Below are 19,044 nucleotides of genomic sequence, written 5' to 3'. Positions count from 1 at the left end.
AGCCAGCCAGGCGCCCTGAGAACAGTTTTCTTGTGTGCCATACTGGAGCCCTGCTACCTCGAGGACAAAGGAGGCTGAGTGGCTGGCTTCAGGCTTCCAGGCACAAGGCTTCCAGTAGAGTCTGGGCATTACCTTGTTGGGTCCAGAAATGCTGTCTGATCAATTCTGTCAGGAATGGAGGATGAGGCTCTGGTGAATTGATTGATCCTTGCCAGACCCCCTGGACTGGCCCTACACCAGCAGCTGTGACCTGGACGTGCTGAAGTACTCTTCAGGCCTTTTTAGGGTTCCGTGGAGCCCCACTCTGCTCTTGGTTCTTGTTATCATAGTGCCCACTAAGCTCCACTCAGCTTTCACACTGTGTTTCAAGTCCGGTGCTCACGGACTCTGCTTGCAACGTTAGGGCTCATGCTTCCCAAGACAACTCAGGGCACACTCACTTTCAACAAGTTGTTCCCCAAGTGCCATCATTACTGTCTGGGTTACTGTGAGAGGCTCCATTGACAGAGGCCCCCGTCCAACCTTGGTGCTGAGTCTGGGAAGTTTCCCTATGGCCGTTGCCTTTCTTCAGAGAGGACAGACAGCATCCTCGTTTCTCATGACCGTCTGTCTTGAGTGTTCACCGTCAAAAGGGTGGTCTGGACTTACAGACACTAGAGCTCAGGTGGAACTGGACCCACAGATGTTTCTGTGAAGAACATTTTTACCAGTTGAGGGACGTGATGTGATTTTTTCTGTGTTTAGGCTGGCATCATAGAAGAAATGTTAGAGGATACTTTTGAAAGCATGGATGATCAGGAAGAAATGGAAGAAGCAGCAGAAATGGAAATTGACAAAATTCTGTTTGAAATCACAGCAGGTATGTCCTGAGACTCTTTGACTTTCTCTCCTCCGTTTATGGTCATTCTTCTTGCATTCACTAAATTACCTAGTACCTTTTTCTTTAAGACTGTAAATGCAACGCAGTGACTCTTTATGCAAGTTAGCTATATATTGTGCTTATTTTTCAAGATCTTTTAAAAATGCAAAGAGTTTTAAAAATTCCTAAAGTTTTCAGAATGGTGAGGAGAAACTGCTCTCACAACACTGCTGTTGGGAGCTTAAATTTCTTTTTTTTTTTTTTTTTTTTTTTTTTTTTTTAAATGTTTTATTTATTTTTGACAGAGAGAGAGACAGAGCATGAGCGGGGGAGGGTCAGAGAGAGAGGGAGACACAGAATCCGAAGCAGGCTCCAGGCTCTGAGCCATCAACACAGAGCCCGATGCGGGGCTCGAACTCACAGACCACGAGATCATGACCTGAGCCGAAGTCGGACGCTCGACCGACTGAGCCACCCAGGCGCCCCAGGGGAGCTTAAATTTCTATAGACTTTCTTGAAAGCAATTAGGCAGTAGCTGTCAAAAGCCATCAACCTGTCAGACTGATTTCTGGGAATTTATTTTAAACTAGTAATTAAGGATGTGCTGAAAGATTTAACTCAAGGAAGTCTGTTGTAGCATTATTTATCATATTGAAAAGTTTGAAATAACCTAAATGGATACTAATAGAATACTGGTTGAATTATATCTCTTTTAATGGAATACTTTATAGCTGTGATAGTGTGGAAATACGTTCATTGACATGGAAAGACATTCACAATATAATGTGTGAGAAGAGCCTTGTTATTGAAATACATGCTCGTGTGTAAAAAACATGTCTATAAGACAAGACTGGAAAGAGGATGAACAAAAACAGTCATCTCTGAAAAATGGTTAATGAAGTTTTAAGCTTTATTTTTACTTCTGGAGTTTGGGTTTTATGTTTAACAAAAAAATTCGTGAGATTTAATTTTTATCTGTTTTAAAATTATTTGTTTTTAAATTGTTGGGAAAGACTAGTTCCTCCAGGAAAACCTTTTGTGGAAGTTTAAAAACAGTTTAGTTTTACTGAGAGACATGTAACATCTTCATGAATCTTGAAACTTAAGTATTCAATAGTGTTTAGGAATTTAGAACAAGAGTGGCAGTACCAAATTTCTTAAAACCCGAATCCTCCGTTATTATGACCTTGGTATCATCACAAGTTGGCGTTTGCACTTTTGTCACAGTGAGCAAATGCACCCGCGAACAGCTTGTTTTATTGCCCCTTTTCTGTTTCTTGTTAGGCTCTTCAGGTACGAAAGGCAGAGAGGATAAGGGACCACTTCTTTAAAATGATAATTTGTTCATTTGTTTGCTGTTTCTTTTCAGGGGCCTTGGGCAAAGCACCTAGTAAAGTGACCGACGCCCTTCCGGAGCCTGAACCTTCAGGAGCCATGGCCGCATCAGAAGATGAGGAGGAAGAAGAGGCCCTGGAGGCCATGCAGTCCCGTCTGGCCACACTCCGCAGCTAGTGGCTGCCCAGCTGGGCCCTCAGGCTCTTTCACAGCCCACCTACCGGGAGTGGGCACACTCCTCTGAAGCAGTCACCATGTTATGTATCTCTTGCACTACGCCTCTGAGGCACTTTTATTCTGAGAAGGTTCTCTGCTCATATCTCTTCACTTTGCAGAGGTTTGGGGATCTCAATGGGATTGTCCTTGAGAGTTGGGGTTATAAATGCATCATTTTCAGGGGTATAAATAGAAGCATCCTTTGGGGGGGAGGGCAAAGGAATCTGACTTCATGCGATGCATCATTTTCAGGAGCATAAACAGAAGTATCTTTTGGAGGGAAGGGCAAAGGAATCTGTCTTCTCCCGAAGCACTTCTGAGGATAGAGTTGGCCTGAATGTTGAGGACTCTCCATTTTTTTGTCTCTAAAACACTATATAAAATGGATTTTAATAAATTTTTGCTTTAACAGTTGGTCTCATTGTAGATTGTCATGTGCAGTGAATTTTCAAGGTGTTTGCGGTCTCAGATTATATGTTGGCCTTGGAAAGAGAGAAGGTGCTATAGCCAGTCATATGGGACTTGGAAGCCCAGCAGAAGAGGCTTCTGCTCCGTGGATGCTGTTCCCCAGCTTTCACAGATGTGGTGTGGGAGCGACGCTTCTGCTTTGTCATCTGTTTAACCAAAAGGATCCTCAAGAATTGTGACTCCTTGTCCTGTTGGCCGGATGGCTGTATTATGTCCTGACAGGTGTGCATATGTAGTTTGCTTCCCTTCCTTCCCAATGCACGTTGGACCCAGAGCAGACAGCTGTGAGATTAGGACTTTCACCGTCCAGCTGCTTTTCTCTGCTGCTTTTCTCTGCTGCTGCTGCTGCTGCTGCTGCTGTTTGTTGTTCAACTCATTTGGGTAAATACCAAGGAACACAATTGCTGGATCACTGGTAAGACCATATCTGGTTTTGTAAGAAACTGCCAAACTGTCTTCCAAAGTTGGCTGTACCATTTTGCATTCCCACCAGCCATGACTGAGAGCTCCTAGTGCTCCACATCCTCATGAGTAGTTGATGTTGTCAGTGTTTTGGATTTTGACCATTCTATCAGGTATGTAGTATTATATCACTGTTGTTTTAATTTGCAATTCCCTAGTGATTTATGATGTTAAACATTTTTCCATGTGCTTTTCTGCCATTTGTATATCTTTTTGGGTGAGGTGTTTAGGTCTTTGCTCATTTTCAATTGGGTTGTCATTGTTGAGTTTGAAGAGTTCTTTGCATAACAGTCCTATCTCAGATATGTCTTTTATAGATATTTTCTCCCAGTCTAAGGCTGGTCTTCTCACTCCTTCACATTGTCTTTCACGGAGTGGTTTTCAGTCTTAAATCCAGCTTTCCAATGATTTCTTTCATGATCATGCCTTTGGTGTTAGATTTTAAGTCATGATCATACCCATGATCACCTAGATTTTCTCCAAAATTCTTCCAGGAATTTAATGTTTTACATTTAGGTTTTGATCCATTTTGATTTAATTTTTGCGACGTGTGTAAGGTTTGTGTCTAGATTTATTTTTTTGCATGTTGATGTCCAGTTTTGGCACGATTTGCTGAAAAGACAATTTCTGCTGCATTATATTGTCCTTACTCCATTTTCAAAGATCAGTTGGCCATTTTTGTGTGGGTCTGTTTCAGGCCCTCGGTTCTGTTTCACTGATGTTATATTGATGTATTTGCCCTTTCCTTCACTAATTACCACCCTGTCTTATTGCTGTACCTTTATAGTAAGTCTTGAAGTCAGATAATACCATCAAGCTTTGTTCTTCACTGTTGTGTTGGCTATTCTGGGCCTTTTGCCTCTCCACATAAACTTTAGAACTCATTTGTCAATATCTACAAACTAGCTGTGATTTTGATTGGGATTACTTTGAATCTATAAATTAACTTGAGAAGAACTGACATTAACAGGATATATTTTCATGATTGCATTTATCTGGCTAGTTTATTCACAGAATGATAATGGAATTAAGGGATGCTCAGAATCCCTGAGCATTTTTGTCTTATATGGATAATCAGAGTTTATCCAGGTGGATGGATGGACAGAATAATTACAACCACTCTTCCAGCCATTCAAATAAAATGATGTAAATGTAGGGTTGGTTTGTTTTCATTGTTTGAAGAGGTCCTCTTTTCTCCATTCCTGTTTTCAGGTTAAGGAAATATCATTGTTGTCTTATCATGTTATATAGTCCATTTTCCCTCAGTATTCTTCTGGGCATCATTGGAAATAAGGAGAGTCAGTTACTACACTGGCTCTGTAAGGGTCCACAATCTGGGAAGGGAAATGATGGTGTAAATACCTGCAATAAAAGTTTTCCTCTTTCCTCAGCTTGTCAGCTTAGGTCCAGCATTAGCAGCACCAGCTCCCATTCTCCACCCCAACCACAGACTGAATCTACTTGGTGCCCTAAACAAACAAACAAACAAACAAACAAACAATGTCAAGAGTAGCATCCCACAACACTGACCCATTTGTTTTGTTTGGAAATACAGCTCACACTAAAAACCACCATCCAGCTTGTGGTGATCACCCAGCATTTCACTCTAGACAGGTTGTAACCTCATTTACTCTGTCCCTCCCCACACTCCCCATGTTGCCTTTCATGTCTTCCTGAGCACTTACCACTCATACAGCTCACATCCCTTGGGGCCTCCTTGTCGTGTATTTCCTCATCTATCTCAGGACTCCTGGAGAGAAGGGGTTTTGACTCATATTTGTTCCCAAAGAGTACTAGTCATGCCTTTCTCTGCACCTCTTCCTGACACCCAACACCTAGTTGAAGAACTATGACCACTTTTCTTGTCCTACCATAGTGACACAGCTGCTCTTCAAATGCTAGTCTGTAGTATCAGTAAGAAAGGCTCTTAAGTAAAACTGGAAATATTTGGTTCAAATAAAAAGCAAGGTCTTTTCCAACTTTTCAGAGCTTTTCATATACTTTTCCCAAATTTATTTGACCAAGACAGTTTTCTTTTGAGATGCCAGAATTAACATTTCCTTATCACTGAAATCTTTTCAGAAATGCAGGTCTAAATCACAGCATGGAAATGCCTTTTTTTAAAGCTAAGGAATTCCTCTTCTACATATAATTAATGATAGTTTTAAAAAATGTAGAGTGACATCAGGAAAATGGTGGAGTAGACAGCTCCATACACTCACACCTCCAGATTTTCAGAAGTACCAGAAACTGTCAGAACTAACTTTGTCAGAACTGGGAAACGAGAGTTTACAGCAACCAAGTGAACACTGTATTAAGAAAAAAGAAATGTAAAAACAGTAAGAAAGCATTGTGGCATTTTACTTGCCCTTGCCAAATCCTTCTCCTAACTTGGCAGCAGTCTTAAAGACAGGAGCTCACATTCTGTGTGTGACCCTGGTCCCTAGTTCCAGGGGGAGAACAGAGTAGACTTAGTCACAAATTATCTGTTTGTCGGTCTGCCCTTACCTGTCTGTGGGCCATCCTGAAGGACTAATGTAAGGTGCTTGTCTCTGGTTTGCCTATTTTGTAACGTAGGGTGGAGAAGCAGCAGGCATTGCTTGAAAACATGTTAAGGAAATAATTTTTAAAAAGTGAGACCACCCGGGGCAACAGATTACACTTGAGACCTACAATAGATCGCTTAAAACCTGGGAAGAAAAGTGAGGGAGAGGGTTTCTTTGGGATATTAGGGCATTCAAAAGCACAGGAAATATCAGAAAAGATCTGAGAAGACCCCACACTTTAACCACTCGCTGATCTGTAGACTTGGGTGCAAGCAGGAAGTGAAGGCTGAGACAGAATTGTCAATAGTCTAAGTGTTAAGAGTGTCCCAGCACAGAGCCAGTCCGTAAAGACTGGGACAGGTGTTTTTTGTTTGTTTTTTAAAGATCCTGGCATTCAAAGAAATCTTTGTTAAAATACTGGCTGAAAACAGCAAAGTCTTCAATAATTAAGTACAAACCTTGGGGAAGAGGGAGATTCTGATTTCCAGATTTATGCTGGAATATTCAAATGTTTAGTTTTCAACAACAAAAATCACAAAGCATACAAAGAAAGTGCAAAGTATGGCCCATTCAAAAGAAAGTTAAATTTATAGAAACCATCCCAAGAAAGTCCAGACACTGCACTTCTTAGAGACTCTAAACCAGCTGCCTTAAATATACTCAAGGTAAAGCAAACCAGTAAGACAATGAATAAAACAAAAATATCAGAAGATATTATTAAAAAGGAACCACATAAAAATTCTGGAGCTGAAGATTATAGTAACTGAAATGCAAAAATACACCAGAGGGATTCAACAGATTTGAGTAGGCAGGGGGAAAAAAAGGTGAACTTGAAGATAGAATAGTTGAAATCTAGTTTGAAGAGCAGAAAGAAAAGTGAACAGCCTAAAGGACTTGTGAGACCATCAAGCTCACCAACATATGGATCATGGGAGTTCCAGAAGAGAAAAAGAAAGGAACAGAATTGATATTTAAGGAATAATGGCTAAACTCCTTCCATATCTGAAATATATGAATCTACACATCCAAGAAGCTCAACAAATTCCAAACACAATAAAGGGATTCACACTGAGACACATAGTCAAGTTGTTTAACAGTAGAGATAATAATGAAAGCAGAAGAGAAGCAACTCCTCATGTAAAAGGGGCGCTTCAATAAAATTAACAGCTAATTTCTCATCACAAACCATGGAAGTGAGAGGCAGTGGGATGACCTATTTAAGGTACTGAAAGAAAAAACTCAATGAAGAATTATATATCCAGCAAAACTATCCCTTGAGAATGAAAGAGAAAGTAAGGTATTCCCTGATAATGGGAGTCCTTCAGGCTGAAATGAAAGGACAATAGACAATAACTTAAAGCCATATGAATAAAGAACACCAGTAAAGGTAACCACATTCAAAATAAAAGCCAGCATTATACTTTTGCTTTGTAACTCTTCTTTTTTTTGCATGAGTTAAAGGCAAATACATACAAAGTAATTATAAATCCATATTAATGGGCACACAAGGTATAGAGATGTAAGCTGTGACAATAGCAATATAAAAAGGGACAAATATATTCAGAAGTGCAGTTTTTGTATACTATTGAAATGTAATAGGTATTATTCAAGCTAGATTGTTATGATCTAGTTTTTCAATCTAGTTTTAATCACAATTGTTATACTGTGATTGCAAAAATAACTACTAAGAATATACCTAATACAGAAAAATATAAAGGAAATAAAAATCATACAGTACAAAATTTCAGTTATGAAAAAAGGAATTGGACTACATATATAGAAAACATATAAACAGGAGAAGTCCATTATGAGTAATTAAATGTAAATTCTCCAACTAAAAGGCAGAGATTGGGAGGACAGATAAAAAACATCACCTGTATGCTGACTCGTTTTAGATACAAAGGCACAAAAGGTTGGAAGTAAGAAATGGAGGAGGTGCCAAGAAGATGGAGGATTCTAAGTGCAACCTATCCAAGTCAGTAAACCAGACAGCAATTCGAAGACTGGCAGAACAAACTCCATAACTAAATGTAGAGAAGAAGCTGCATTAGGCTAGGAAGGGCAGAAATGGTTGGGAGTTGCCGCCAGTGCAGAGGGAACTATAGTCATGGAGAGGAGAAAGCACCAGTGAGCCCACACAAGGAAAACAAATCCCCATAACATCCGGCCTTGAAAACCAGAGGGACTGAATTCCATGCGTTTGGAGTGTGACTTGGAACTTTAAAAGTCAGCCAACTCAGCCTGGGGCAAGCTGGGAGAGCAAATAATAGTTGGGTACCAGCCCTTAAAGACAAAACAGCCTGACAAGAGGCAACAGAGAAGCAATAGATTACACAATGAAGAGTGAGCTCTTTTATATTGATTTTGGAGTGCGTTATATTTGACAAAATAGACTTTAAAAAGATGAAAGGCACCTGGTGACTCATTTGGTTAAGTGTATTAAGTGTATGACTCTAGATTTTGGCTCAGGTCATGATCTCACAGTTGTGGGATCAAGCCCCACATCAGGCTCCATGCTCAGCAAGGAGTCATACCATGCATCTTTTCTGACCACAATGCTATGAAATTAGAAATCACCACAAGAAAGAATCTAGAAAAACCACAAATACATGGATATTGAATAACATGCTACTAAACAATGACTGGATCAACTGAGAAATTGAAGAAGAAATCAGAAAGTACATGGAAACAAAAGTGAAAACACAATGGTCCAAAACCTTTGGGATGCAGCAAAAGTGGTTTTAGAGGGAAGTTTATAGTAATACAGGACTACCTCAAAAGCAGGAACAAAGCTCAAGTAAACAAACTTACCTTGCACCCAAAGGAGCTAGAAAAGAATAAACAAAGAATAAACAAGAACAAAGAATAAACAAAACCCCAAATCAGCAGAAAGAAGGAAATAATAAAGATTAGAGCAGAAATAAGTGATACAGAAACTAAAAAGACAAGATCAATGAAACCAGGAGCTGGTTATTTGAAAAGATCAACAAAAAATGATAAACCTGAAGCCAGATTCATCCAAACAAAAAGAAAGGAGACTCGAATGAACAAAATCACCAGTGAAAGAGGAGAAATAACAACCAACACTACAGAAATACAAACAATTGTAAAAGAATATTATGAAAACCTATATGCCAATAAATTAGACAACCTTGAAGGAATGGATAAATTTCTACAAACATAAAACCTCCCAAAACAGAAACAGGAAGAAATAGACGATTCAAACAGATCAGTTACAAACAATGAAGTTGATTCAGTAATCAAAAAACTCCCAACAAACAAAGCCAGGACCAGACAGCTTCATAGCAAATAGTACCAAACATTTAAAGAAGAATTAATACCTATTCTACTCAAACTATTCCCCAAAATTGCCTCACTCTATGAGGCAAGTATTGCCCTGATACTAAAACCAGATGAAGACCCCACAGAAAAGGAGAACTACAGGCCAATAACCCTTATGAACACGAATGTGAAAATTCTCTGTAAAATGCTAGCAAACCAAATCCAGCAAAACATTTCACCACCATCAAGTGGGATTTAGTCTCGGGATGCAAGAATGGTTCAATATTTGCAAATCAATGTGATACATCATGTCATTAAGAGGATAAAAAGCATATGATCATTTCAATAGTTGGAGAAAAACAATTTGACAAAGTATAACATCCATTCATGATAAAAGCCCTCAACACAGTGGGATATGAAAAACCCACAGCAAACATCATACTCAATGGGGACAAACAGAGCTTTCCCCCTAAGGTCAGGTACAAGACAAGAATGTCCACCCTCACCACTTTTACTGAAGATAGTACTGGAAGTCCAAGCCACAGCAATTAGACAACAAAAAGCAATAAAAGGTGTCTAAGTGGTAAGGAAAAAGTAAAATTTTCACTATTTGCAAATGACATGATACTATATATAGTAAAACTTAAAGGCTCCACAAAAAAAACTACTAGAACTGATAAATGAATTTAGTAAAGTCACAGAATATAAAATTAATGTGCAGAAGTCTGTTGCATTTCTATAACAATGAGGCAGCAGAAAAAGAAATTGAGAAAACAATCCCATTTATAATTGCACCAAATGGGTGAAAGACTTGTACTCTGAAAATGATAAAACACTGATGAAAGAAACTGAAGATGACACAAAGAAATAGAAAGACAGTCCATGCTTATGGAATTAGAAGAACAAATATTGTTAAAATGTCTATACTACTGAAAGCAATCTACAGATTTAATGCAATCCTATTGAAAATACCAACAGTGGGACACTGGGGTGGCTCAGTCAGTTGTGCATCTGACTCTTGACTCAGGTCATGATCGCAGGGTCATGGGATTGGATTTTGCCTCAGGCTCTGTGCTGAGCATGGAGACTGCTTAAGATTCTCTCCCTCCAGTCCTCTTCCCCACCCCTCCCTCTCTCTCTCTCTAAAAGTAAGATAGAAATACTACCAGTATTTTTCAGAGAACCATAACAAAAAATCCTAAAATTTACATGGAACAACAAAAGACCATAAATAGCCAAAGCAAAGCTGGAGGTATCACAATTCCAGACTTCAAGTTATATTACAAAGCTGTGGTAATCAGAACAGTATGGTGCGGGCACAAAAACAGACACATAGATCAATGGAACTGAATAGAAAACCCAGAAATAAACCCACAATTACATGATCAGTCTTCAACAAAGGAGGAAAGAATATCCAATGGGGAAAAGACAATCTCTTCAACAAATGGTTTTGGGAAAACTGGACAGCTACATGCAAAACAATGAAACTGGACCACTTTCTTTCATTATACACAAAAATAAACTCAAAATTGATTAAAGAACTAAATGTGAAGCCATAAAAATCCTAGAAGAGAGCATAGGCAGTAATTTCTCTGACATCAGACATAACATTTTTCTAGATGTATCTCCTGAGGGAAGGGAAATAAAAGCAAAAAATAAACTGTTGGGATAATATCAAGATAAAAAGCTTCTGCATAGTGAAGGAAACAAATCAACAGAACCAAAAGCAACCTACTGAATGGGAGAAGATATTTGCAAATGACATATGTAATAAAGGGTTAGTATCCAAAATATATAAAGAGCTTATGCAACTCAATACTCAAAAAACAATCCAATTAAAGAATGGGAAGACATGAACAGACATTTCTCCAAAGAAGACAACCATGCAGATGGCCAACCAAAACATGAAAAGATGCTCAACATCACTTATCATCAGGGAAATGCAAATCAAAACTATGAGTTATCACTCATACCTGTCACAATGGCTAAAATAAAAAAGAACATGAGAGACAACAAGTGTTGATGAAGATATAGAGAAAAAGACCCCTCTTGCACTGTTGGTGGCAATGCAAACCAGTGCAGCCATTCTGGAAAACAGCATGGACTTTCCTCAGAAAGTTAAAAATAGGACTACTTTATCCAGTAGTTAGTTGCACTACTAGGTATTTACCCCCAAAATACAAAAACACGAATTCAAAAGGATACATGCACCCCTATGTTTATAGCAGCATTATTTACAATAGCCAAATTATGGAAGCAGCCCAAGTGTCCATCGAGATAGATGAATGGATAAAGAAGATGTGGTATACATATACATTGGAATATTATTCACTATCAAAAAGAATGAAATCTTGGCATTGGTACCAACATGGGTGGAGCTAGAGAGTATAATGCTAAGTGAAATAAGTCAGTTAGAGGAAGACAAATACTATATGATTTCATCCGTATGCAGAATTTAAGAACAAAAAAGTGTACAAAGGAAAAAAGAGACAAACCAAGAATCAGATTCTTAGCTATTGAGAACTGATGGTTACCAGAGGGGAGTGGGTTGGGGATGGATGAAAGAGGTGATGAGAATTAAGAACTGCACTTGTCATGATGAGCACTGGGTGATGGATGCAATTACTGAGCCACTATAATGTACACCTGAAATTAATATAATACTGTATGTTAACTATAGTGGAATTAAAAAAAAAAAGCCAAAACTCAGTGACTTAAACAGTACAAATGGAAAAAAAAAAGGAAAAAGATAATGCATATGAATAGTACTCATATGTTACACATATGGGGCACCTATATTATTATGAGACTAAAACAGATTTTAAGTTGGGGTTACTAGCTGGCTCAGTCAGTGGAGCATGCGACTCTATCTTGGGGTTGTGAGTTTGAGACCCACATTGGGTATAGATCTTACAGAAGAAAAATCCAATAACAACAATAAAAAAAATACTAACAGGTGATGAAGAGTTTGAAAAATGAGTATATCAAAAATAGATTTTAAGTCAAAATAGATTATAAGAGATAAAGGACATGAAATATTGAAGAAAAAGGGTCAGCCATCAAGAAGATATAACAATTATAGGGGGCGCCTGGGTAGCTCAGTCAGTTAAATGTCCGACTTCAGCTCAGGCCATGATCTCACAGTTTGTGAGTTCGAGCCCCACATCAGGGTCTGTGCTGACAGCTCAGAGGCTGGGGCCTGCTTCAGATTCTGTGTCTCCCTCTCTGCCCCTCTCCTGCTCATGCTCTCTCTCTCTCAAAAATAAACATTAAAAAAAAAAAAAGGATATAACAATTATATGTGCACCTAACAATAGAGCCCCAAGATATATGAAGTAAAGGTTGCCAGAATTGAAGAAATAGTTCTATAATAATAGAACTTTCAGTAATAAAGAAAGCAGCCAAGCATACAATCAATACGTAAATAGAGGACATGGACACTATATATCAATTAGGCCAAATAGACATACACATAATACTACACCCAACAACAGTAAAAATACACATTATTCTAAATGGAATATTCTCCAGGATAAAGCATGTAAGGCCACAAAGTCTCTTGAAATGTAAAGAAGAATGAAACCATACTAAATATCTTTTCTGACCACAAATAAATGAAACTAGTACTCAATAACAGGGAAACTGGAAAATCACATATATGTGGAAATTAACTCAACATTAAAGAGTCAAGGAAAAAAAATCACAATGGAAACTAGAAAATACCTTGAGATGAATGAAAATGTAAAGACAACATGCCAAGAGTTACTGCAAAAATAGTGCTTAGAGGGAGATTTATGACTTTAAATGCAAATATTTAAAAATGAAAAATACCTCAAATCTATAAACTGTCACCTTAAGGAACTAGAGAAAGAAAAGCAAAGTAACCCAAAAATAGCAGAAAGAAGAAACTAAAAAGATTAGAGTGGAAATCTAATTGGAAACAAAAATCAGAAAAATCAACAAAACCAAAGACAGTTTTATAAAGAGATCAGCAAAATTGATCTTTACCTAGACTGACTGTAAGAGGGAGGAGAAAGAGGACAGCTAGAAGATTCCAATTACTAACATCAGAGGGTGCATTACTATCAATGTTACACAAAAAAGGTTTATAAGAAAATAACAAAGAGCTACATGCTAAAAAATTGGAAAAACCTAGGTAAAATGGGAAAAGCCTCAGTAACACAGAAACTACTAAGACTGAGGAACTGAAAAACTGAAAATGTATATAGACCTGTAAAACAAGGAACAATCAGGAATCAAAAAACAAACAAAAAACCCCCAACAAAGAACACTTCAGGACCAGATGACTTCACTGGTGAATTTTACCAAATATTTAAAAAAGAATGGGCACCAATCATGAAACTCTCCCCCAAGAATGGAACAGGAGAGGACACTACATAACTCATACTATAAGGCCAGCAATACCCAATACTAAAGCCAGACAAAGACACTACAAGAAGACTACAAGTATCCTCTATGGATATAGCTGCAAAAATCCTCAACAAAATACTGGGAAACTAAATCCAGTGGCATATTAAAAAGATTCTATACCATGATCAAGAGAGATTTATTCCAGGAATGCAAGGGTGGTTCAACATAAGAAAATCAAGATAATACACCATATTAACAGAATGAAGGAAGAAAACCATGTGGTCATCTCAATTGACACCGAAAAGGCATTTTACAAAATCGAATACATTTTCAGAACAGAAAACATTAAATGAACTAGAAACATCATAAAGACCATATATGAAAAATGTACAGCTAACATCGTACCCAACAGTAAAAAACAGCTTTCCCCTTAAAATCATAAAAAAGCCAAGAATATACAATGGGGAAAGGACAGTCTCTTTAATAAATGGTGTTATGAATACTGGACAGAATGAAACTGGCAAAAGGCAAAAGAAAGAAACTGAACAACTATCTTACACCAGACACAAAACCTAACTCAAAATGGATTAAAGATTTGAACATAAGACCAGAAGCCATAAAATGTTTAGAAGAGAACATAAGTAGTAAGCACCTCAGCATAGATTTTGCCAAGGATTCTTCTGAAACTGACCTCAAAAGTAAAAGGAACAAAAGCAAAAATAAACAAAACAAGTGATGAGGGACTTTTTAAAAACCTTGGTATTGATTTCACTCAACCCAGTTAGTATCTGAACTAGTATCTTAGTATCTTAACTAGGTTACTCACCTTGCATCTTCACACTTAAGTCATGAAACCTAGTTTTTCCTTTAGAGGAAGGAAAATAGAAAAAAATCCCAGTCTCAAGTCCTAGAGAAAGAAAAAGAAATCATTGTTGAACCAGACACTGAAAATAAAAAAAGATGGTAAAGAGGGAGACTGTAAGTCTGGGGTAAAAAAGAAGCCTGTCGGATTACAAAGTTAAGTGCAAGAGGAGTCCAGAATTAATCCTCCAGGGGCAACAGCCTTCCTAATTGTCTGAAATGGATAAGAAAGTGTGTCATGAAAATGCAGGGAAATGAGCAAGGGAAGAGCTGTTTGGATTTATTTTAATATACAAGCATGAGCAGGCAAGCAAAAAAAGATCACAGTCAAGACAAGGGTTCCTGCATTGAGGTATTTTTATTCAACATGGAACTGGAAGCTCTGACATGAGCAACTGGTAAGATTAAAAAAGTAAAGGTACCCAGATTGAAAAGGAAGATCTAAAATTATCTTTACTCATATGATCTTTCATGTAGAAAACTCTAAGTATTCTACACACACACACACACACACACACACGCGCGCCTGTCAGAACTGATAAATTCGGCAAAATTGCAGGATACGGAATCATGCAAAAATTGGTTGAAAGAAAAATCAGTTGCATTTGTATATATCAGCAAGGAACAATCCAAAAAGAAAATTACAAAAACAATTCCCCTTTCAATAACATCAAACAGAATAAAATACTTAGGAATAAATTTAACGAAGGAGGCACGAGACTTGTACACTGAAAACTGGAAAACAGTGCTGAAAGAAATTGAAGACACCACTAGGTAATCACTTAGGAATATGTAAATTTATCAGATCAACACCTTGTACATCTTAAACTTAGACAATATATCAATTATGTCTCAATAAAGCTAGGAGGAGAAAAAAAGACACCAATAAATTGAAAGACTTCTCATGTTCATGAATTACAAAGCTTAACATTGTGAAGATACTACTACTCGAACCCATAAAGGTAGTTTCAGTGTAATCTCTTTCAAAACCCAGATGGGTTTTATTTTTTATGAACAGACCCAACTCAACATTCATGTGGAATTTAAAGGGACCCTGAATATTAAAAAAAAAAAAAATCTTAACAAAGAACAACAAAGAGGGCTTATGGTTCTTGATTTTAAAACTTGCTACACAAAGCTACAAGAATCAAGAGTGCACCCCTGGCATAAGGACAGATATATAGTCTAATAGATTGGAAGTCTAGTTAGTAAATCCTCACATCTATAGTCAACTGTTTTCAATGGGGAAAGAACAATCTCTTCAACAAATGGTGTTAGAAAACTGAAATACCATATTCAAAAGAATGAATTTTGAACCTTACTTTACTCAAAATAGATCAAGCCTAAATCTAAGAGTTAAACTATAAAACTCCTAGAAGAAATCATAAGACCTTGAATTTGGCAATGTTCTCCTAAATATAACACCAAAAGCACAGCCAAAGAAAGTAAAAAATAGGTAACTCAGACTACTAAAATTAAAAATTTAAGAATTTTTTTACATCATAGGACACTAGCAAGAGAGTGAAAAGACAACCCACAGAATGGGAGAAAATATGTACAAATATTATGTTTGTTAATGGCTTAATATCCAGAATATATAAAGAATTCATAACCACAAAAAGACAACCCAACCCAGTTTTAAAAAAAAATGGGCAAGGGACTTAAGTAGACATTTCTCCAAAGAAGATACTCAAGTGACCAATATGTATACCCAAAGATACCATCATTAGGGAGATGCAAATCAAACAATGGGATGACATTTTATACCTATGAAGATGGCTACACTTTGACAAAAATGGAAAACAGCACACATTGGTGATGACATGGATGAATTGGAACTACGCCAAGCAGTGCTGGCAGGAATGTAAAGTGGTACCGCCATTGTGGAATGTGGAAAACAGCTTGGTGATAACCTCAAAAAGTTAAATATATGATTACCATTTGACTCAGAAATTACACTTTCAGGTTATATTCTCCAAAGGATTGAGAACAGGGACTCAGATACTTGTACATAAGTGCTCATAGCAGCATTATTCACAGTAGCTAAAAGGTGGAAACTCAAGTATCCATCAAGTGAATGGATTAACACAATGTGTTATACACTGAAATATTATTCAGCCATAAAAAAGTATGAAGTTTGGAAACATGTTACAAATGGATGCATCTTGAAAGCATTACCCTGCAAGTTAAGCTACACACAAAAGCATAGATATTTATAAGAAATATCTAAAATATACAAATTCATAAGAAATATCTAAAATATACAAATTCATAGGTAGAAACTGATTAGAGGTTACCAAGGGCTGGAGGTAGGGAAGAAAATGGTTATTGCTTAATAGGTTCAGAGTTTCTGTTTGGGGTGATGAAATATTTTGGAAATGGATAATGGTGCTGGTTACAGAGATTTGTGAATGCCACTCACTTGTACACTTAAATATAAATCTATGTTGAATTTTACTACATGATTCTTTTGTATATTTGAGATGATCACGTGGATTTTTTGCCTTCTGTTAAAAGTGATGAGTTAATGTCTAAATATTCTGATATTAAACCAGATTTTTATTCCTTAATCTTTTCTTGGTAGTGACACACCATTTTTAATTCATGCTAGATTTGAACTTGCCAGTAATTTATCTAGGATTTTTGCCAATATGTTTATAAATAATATTGGCCTGTAATTTCCTTTTCTTGTCAGATTTTGGTATCAAGTATACTAGCCTTATAAAATCCACTAAATAGTTCTCTCTGTTATCTATCCTCTTGGCTAATTTTGCATAAAATAAGGATTATTTTCTAACCTTGATACAAACTCACTTAAAAAACTGTCTATGCCTGCCGCCTTTTGGGGGTATGGATTGTACAAAATTTTTAATTAACGATTTAGTTATTTTAATACTATTTATCCAGATTTTCAAGAGTCAATTTTGATATTTTTTCTAGAATACTGTCCAGATTTCATGTTTTAAATAAATTAACAATGATTCATTTAAAAAGATTTTTAAAATCTCTGCCATATTTGTAGTTATTTTCATTTTCATTCTTAATATTATTCATTAGTACTTTTTCTTCATCAGTCTTGCCAGAAGTTTGTCTATTTTACTGATTTTTTCAGATTCAGCTTTAATTTTGTTGATCATTTCCATTTCATAAATTTCTTTTATTAATCTTTTCCTTTTGTGTACTGTGAGAGTACTTTATTTTTCTAGTTTTTTGAGTTAAATGTTTCTTTTTTCTGGTCTTTGTTTTCTCATAAATGCTTTTAAAGCTACAGTTTTTCTTTTGTGTAATTCTTCAGGTGCATTCTACAAGTATCTTACTCTATGTACAAGCTAACAAATTAGCCTGCCACATTTTCATGGATGCTAGTAAAGAATTTGAGACTCAATATTCACATATTTGGCCGGTGCCTCAAGCCCCAATTCCCATGGTGATGTCAAGAGGGCCAAATGATACCTCCATCTACAGAGGTTATATTATAGGAGAGGGATACTGGGCTCAGGGAACCCAAATGTTTTGTAATGGGCAGTTCTCCTCCACAGGGATGCAGTATCTCTTATAAGACTGTTTACTATCAAACAGCTTTGAGAAGATAGTCCAAAACAAAGGGTAGTCAGTGCCTCACTCACAGTGTATGCAAAAACATGAAAGAACCAGAAAGAGTTGTTTTCTAACAATCTATAAATCTACATTGGGGAAACTTATCTGAACAATATTGAGCCTTCTAACCCAGGAGCATGGTGTACTTTTCCTTATATACACATCTTTCATTTTGCAGTTGTAGTTTTCAATGTAAAAGTCTTGCATGTCTTTCAATTAAATTTCCTCAGCAATTTTACTTTTTTTGCTATTGTAAATGTTATTTTAAAATTTCATTCTAAACTTATTGCTAATATTTAGAAATACAACTGATTTTTATATATTGTTATTGTGACCTTGCTAAATTAATTTATTCTGGTAGTTTATAGATTCTTTTGGATTTTTCATGTACACAATCATGCCATCCAGGAATAAAGACAATTTTACTTCTTACTTTCAAATATTTTTCTCCCCTCATTGAACTGGTTAGGGTCTTCAGTATAATGTTGAGCGGATGTGGTTAGAGTGAGAACATCATTGATTTGTTCCTGACCTTTAGGAGAAAGTACAAAATATTTTACCATTATGTATCATTTTAGCTGTAGCTTTTAATAAATGCCCTTTATCGTATCTAGTTTATTGAGAATTTTTATCAAAAAAGGCTGTTGAATTTTATCAAAAGCTTTTTCTGATCTACTGACAGTTAAGTTTTTCCTCTTTATTCTGTTAATGCACTGAAATACTTGGACTTATTTCTTTTACTTGTTTTAAGTTTTATTTATTTTGAGAGAGAGAGAGAGCAAAATTGTTGGCAGGGGAGGGGCAGAGAGAGAGAATCCCAAGCAGGCTCCATCTGTCAGCGCAGGGTTCAAACTCACAAACTGTGAGATCAGGACCTGAGCTGAAATCAATTCTGACATTTACCCAATTGAGCCACCCAGGCACCCCTTGGACTGATTTTCAAACATTAAACTAATCTTGCATTCTTGGAATAAATCATGGTCATATTGTCCTTTATATATATCTATATGTAACACACACATAGATTAGATATAATTAATATATGTT

General features: G+C 36.7%; 1 protein-coding gene across 4 annotated transcripts in view; it reads left to right on the top strand.

Annotated features, from left to right (window-relative positions):
• LOC115510806 (E3 ubiquitin-protein ligase RNF103) overlaps positions 1 to 4,495 on the top strand; it is a 110,338-nt gene extending 105,843 nt beyond the window's left edge. For 3 of the 4 annotated variants that reach the window (XM_030311055.1, XM_030311050.1, XM_030311052.1), the window contains 2 exons: positions 745 to 859; positions 2,229 to 2,826. In XM_030311055.1, the coding sequence (XP_030166915.1) occupies positions 745 to 859; positions 2,229 to 2,371 (258 nt within the window). In that variant the 3' untranslated portion in view covers positions 2,372 to 2,826. Of the gene's footprint in view, positions 1 to 744; positions 860 to 2,228 lie in introns of all 4 variants that reach the window. The other variant, XM_030311051.2, reaches the window with a different exon arrangement.
• Positions 4,496 to 19,044: the final 14,549 nt, after the last annotated feature.

Source organism: Lynx canadensis, chromosome A3 (genome assembly GCF_007474595.2).
Source record: "Lynx canadensis isolate LIC74 chromosome A3, mLynCan4.pri.v2, whole genome shotgun sequence".
NCBI classification, from domain to species: Eukaryota; Metazoa; Chordata; class Mammalia; order Carnivora; family Felidae; genus Lynx; species Lynx canadensis.
Note: the sequence above shows the minus strand (reverse complement) of the source record. Positions and strands in the feature narration are given on the sequence as shown.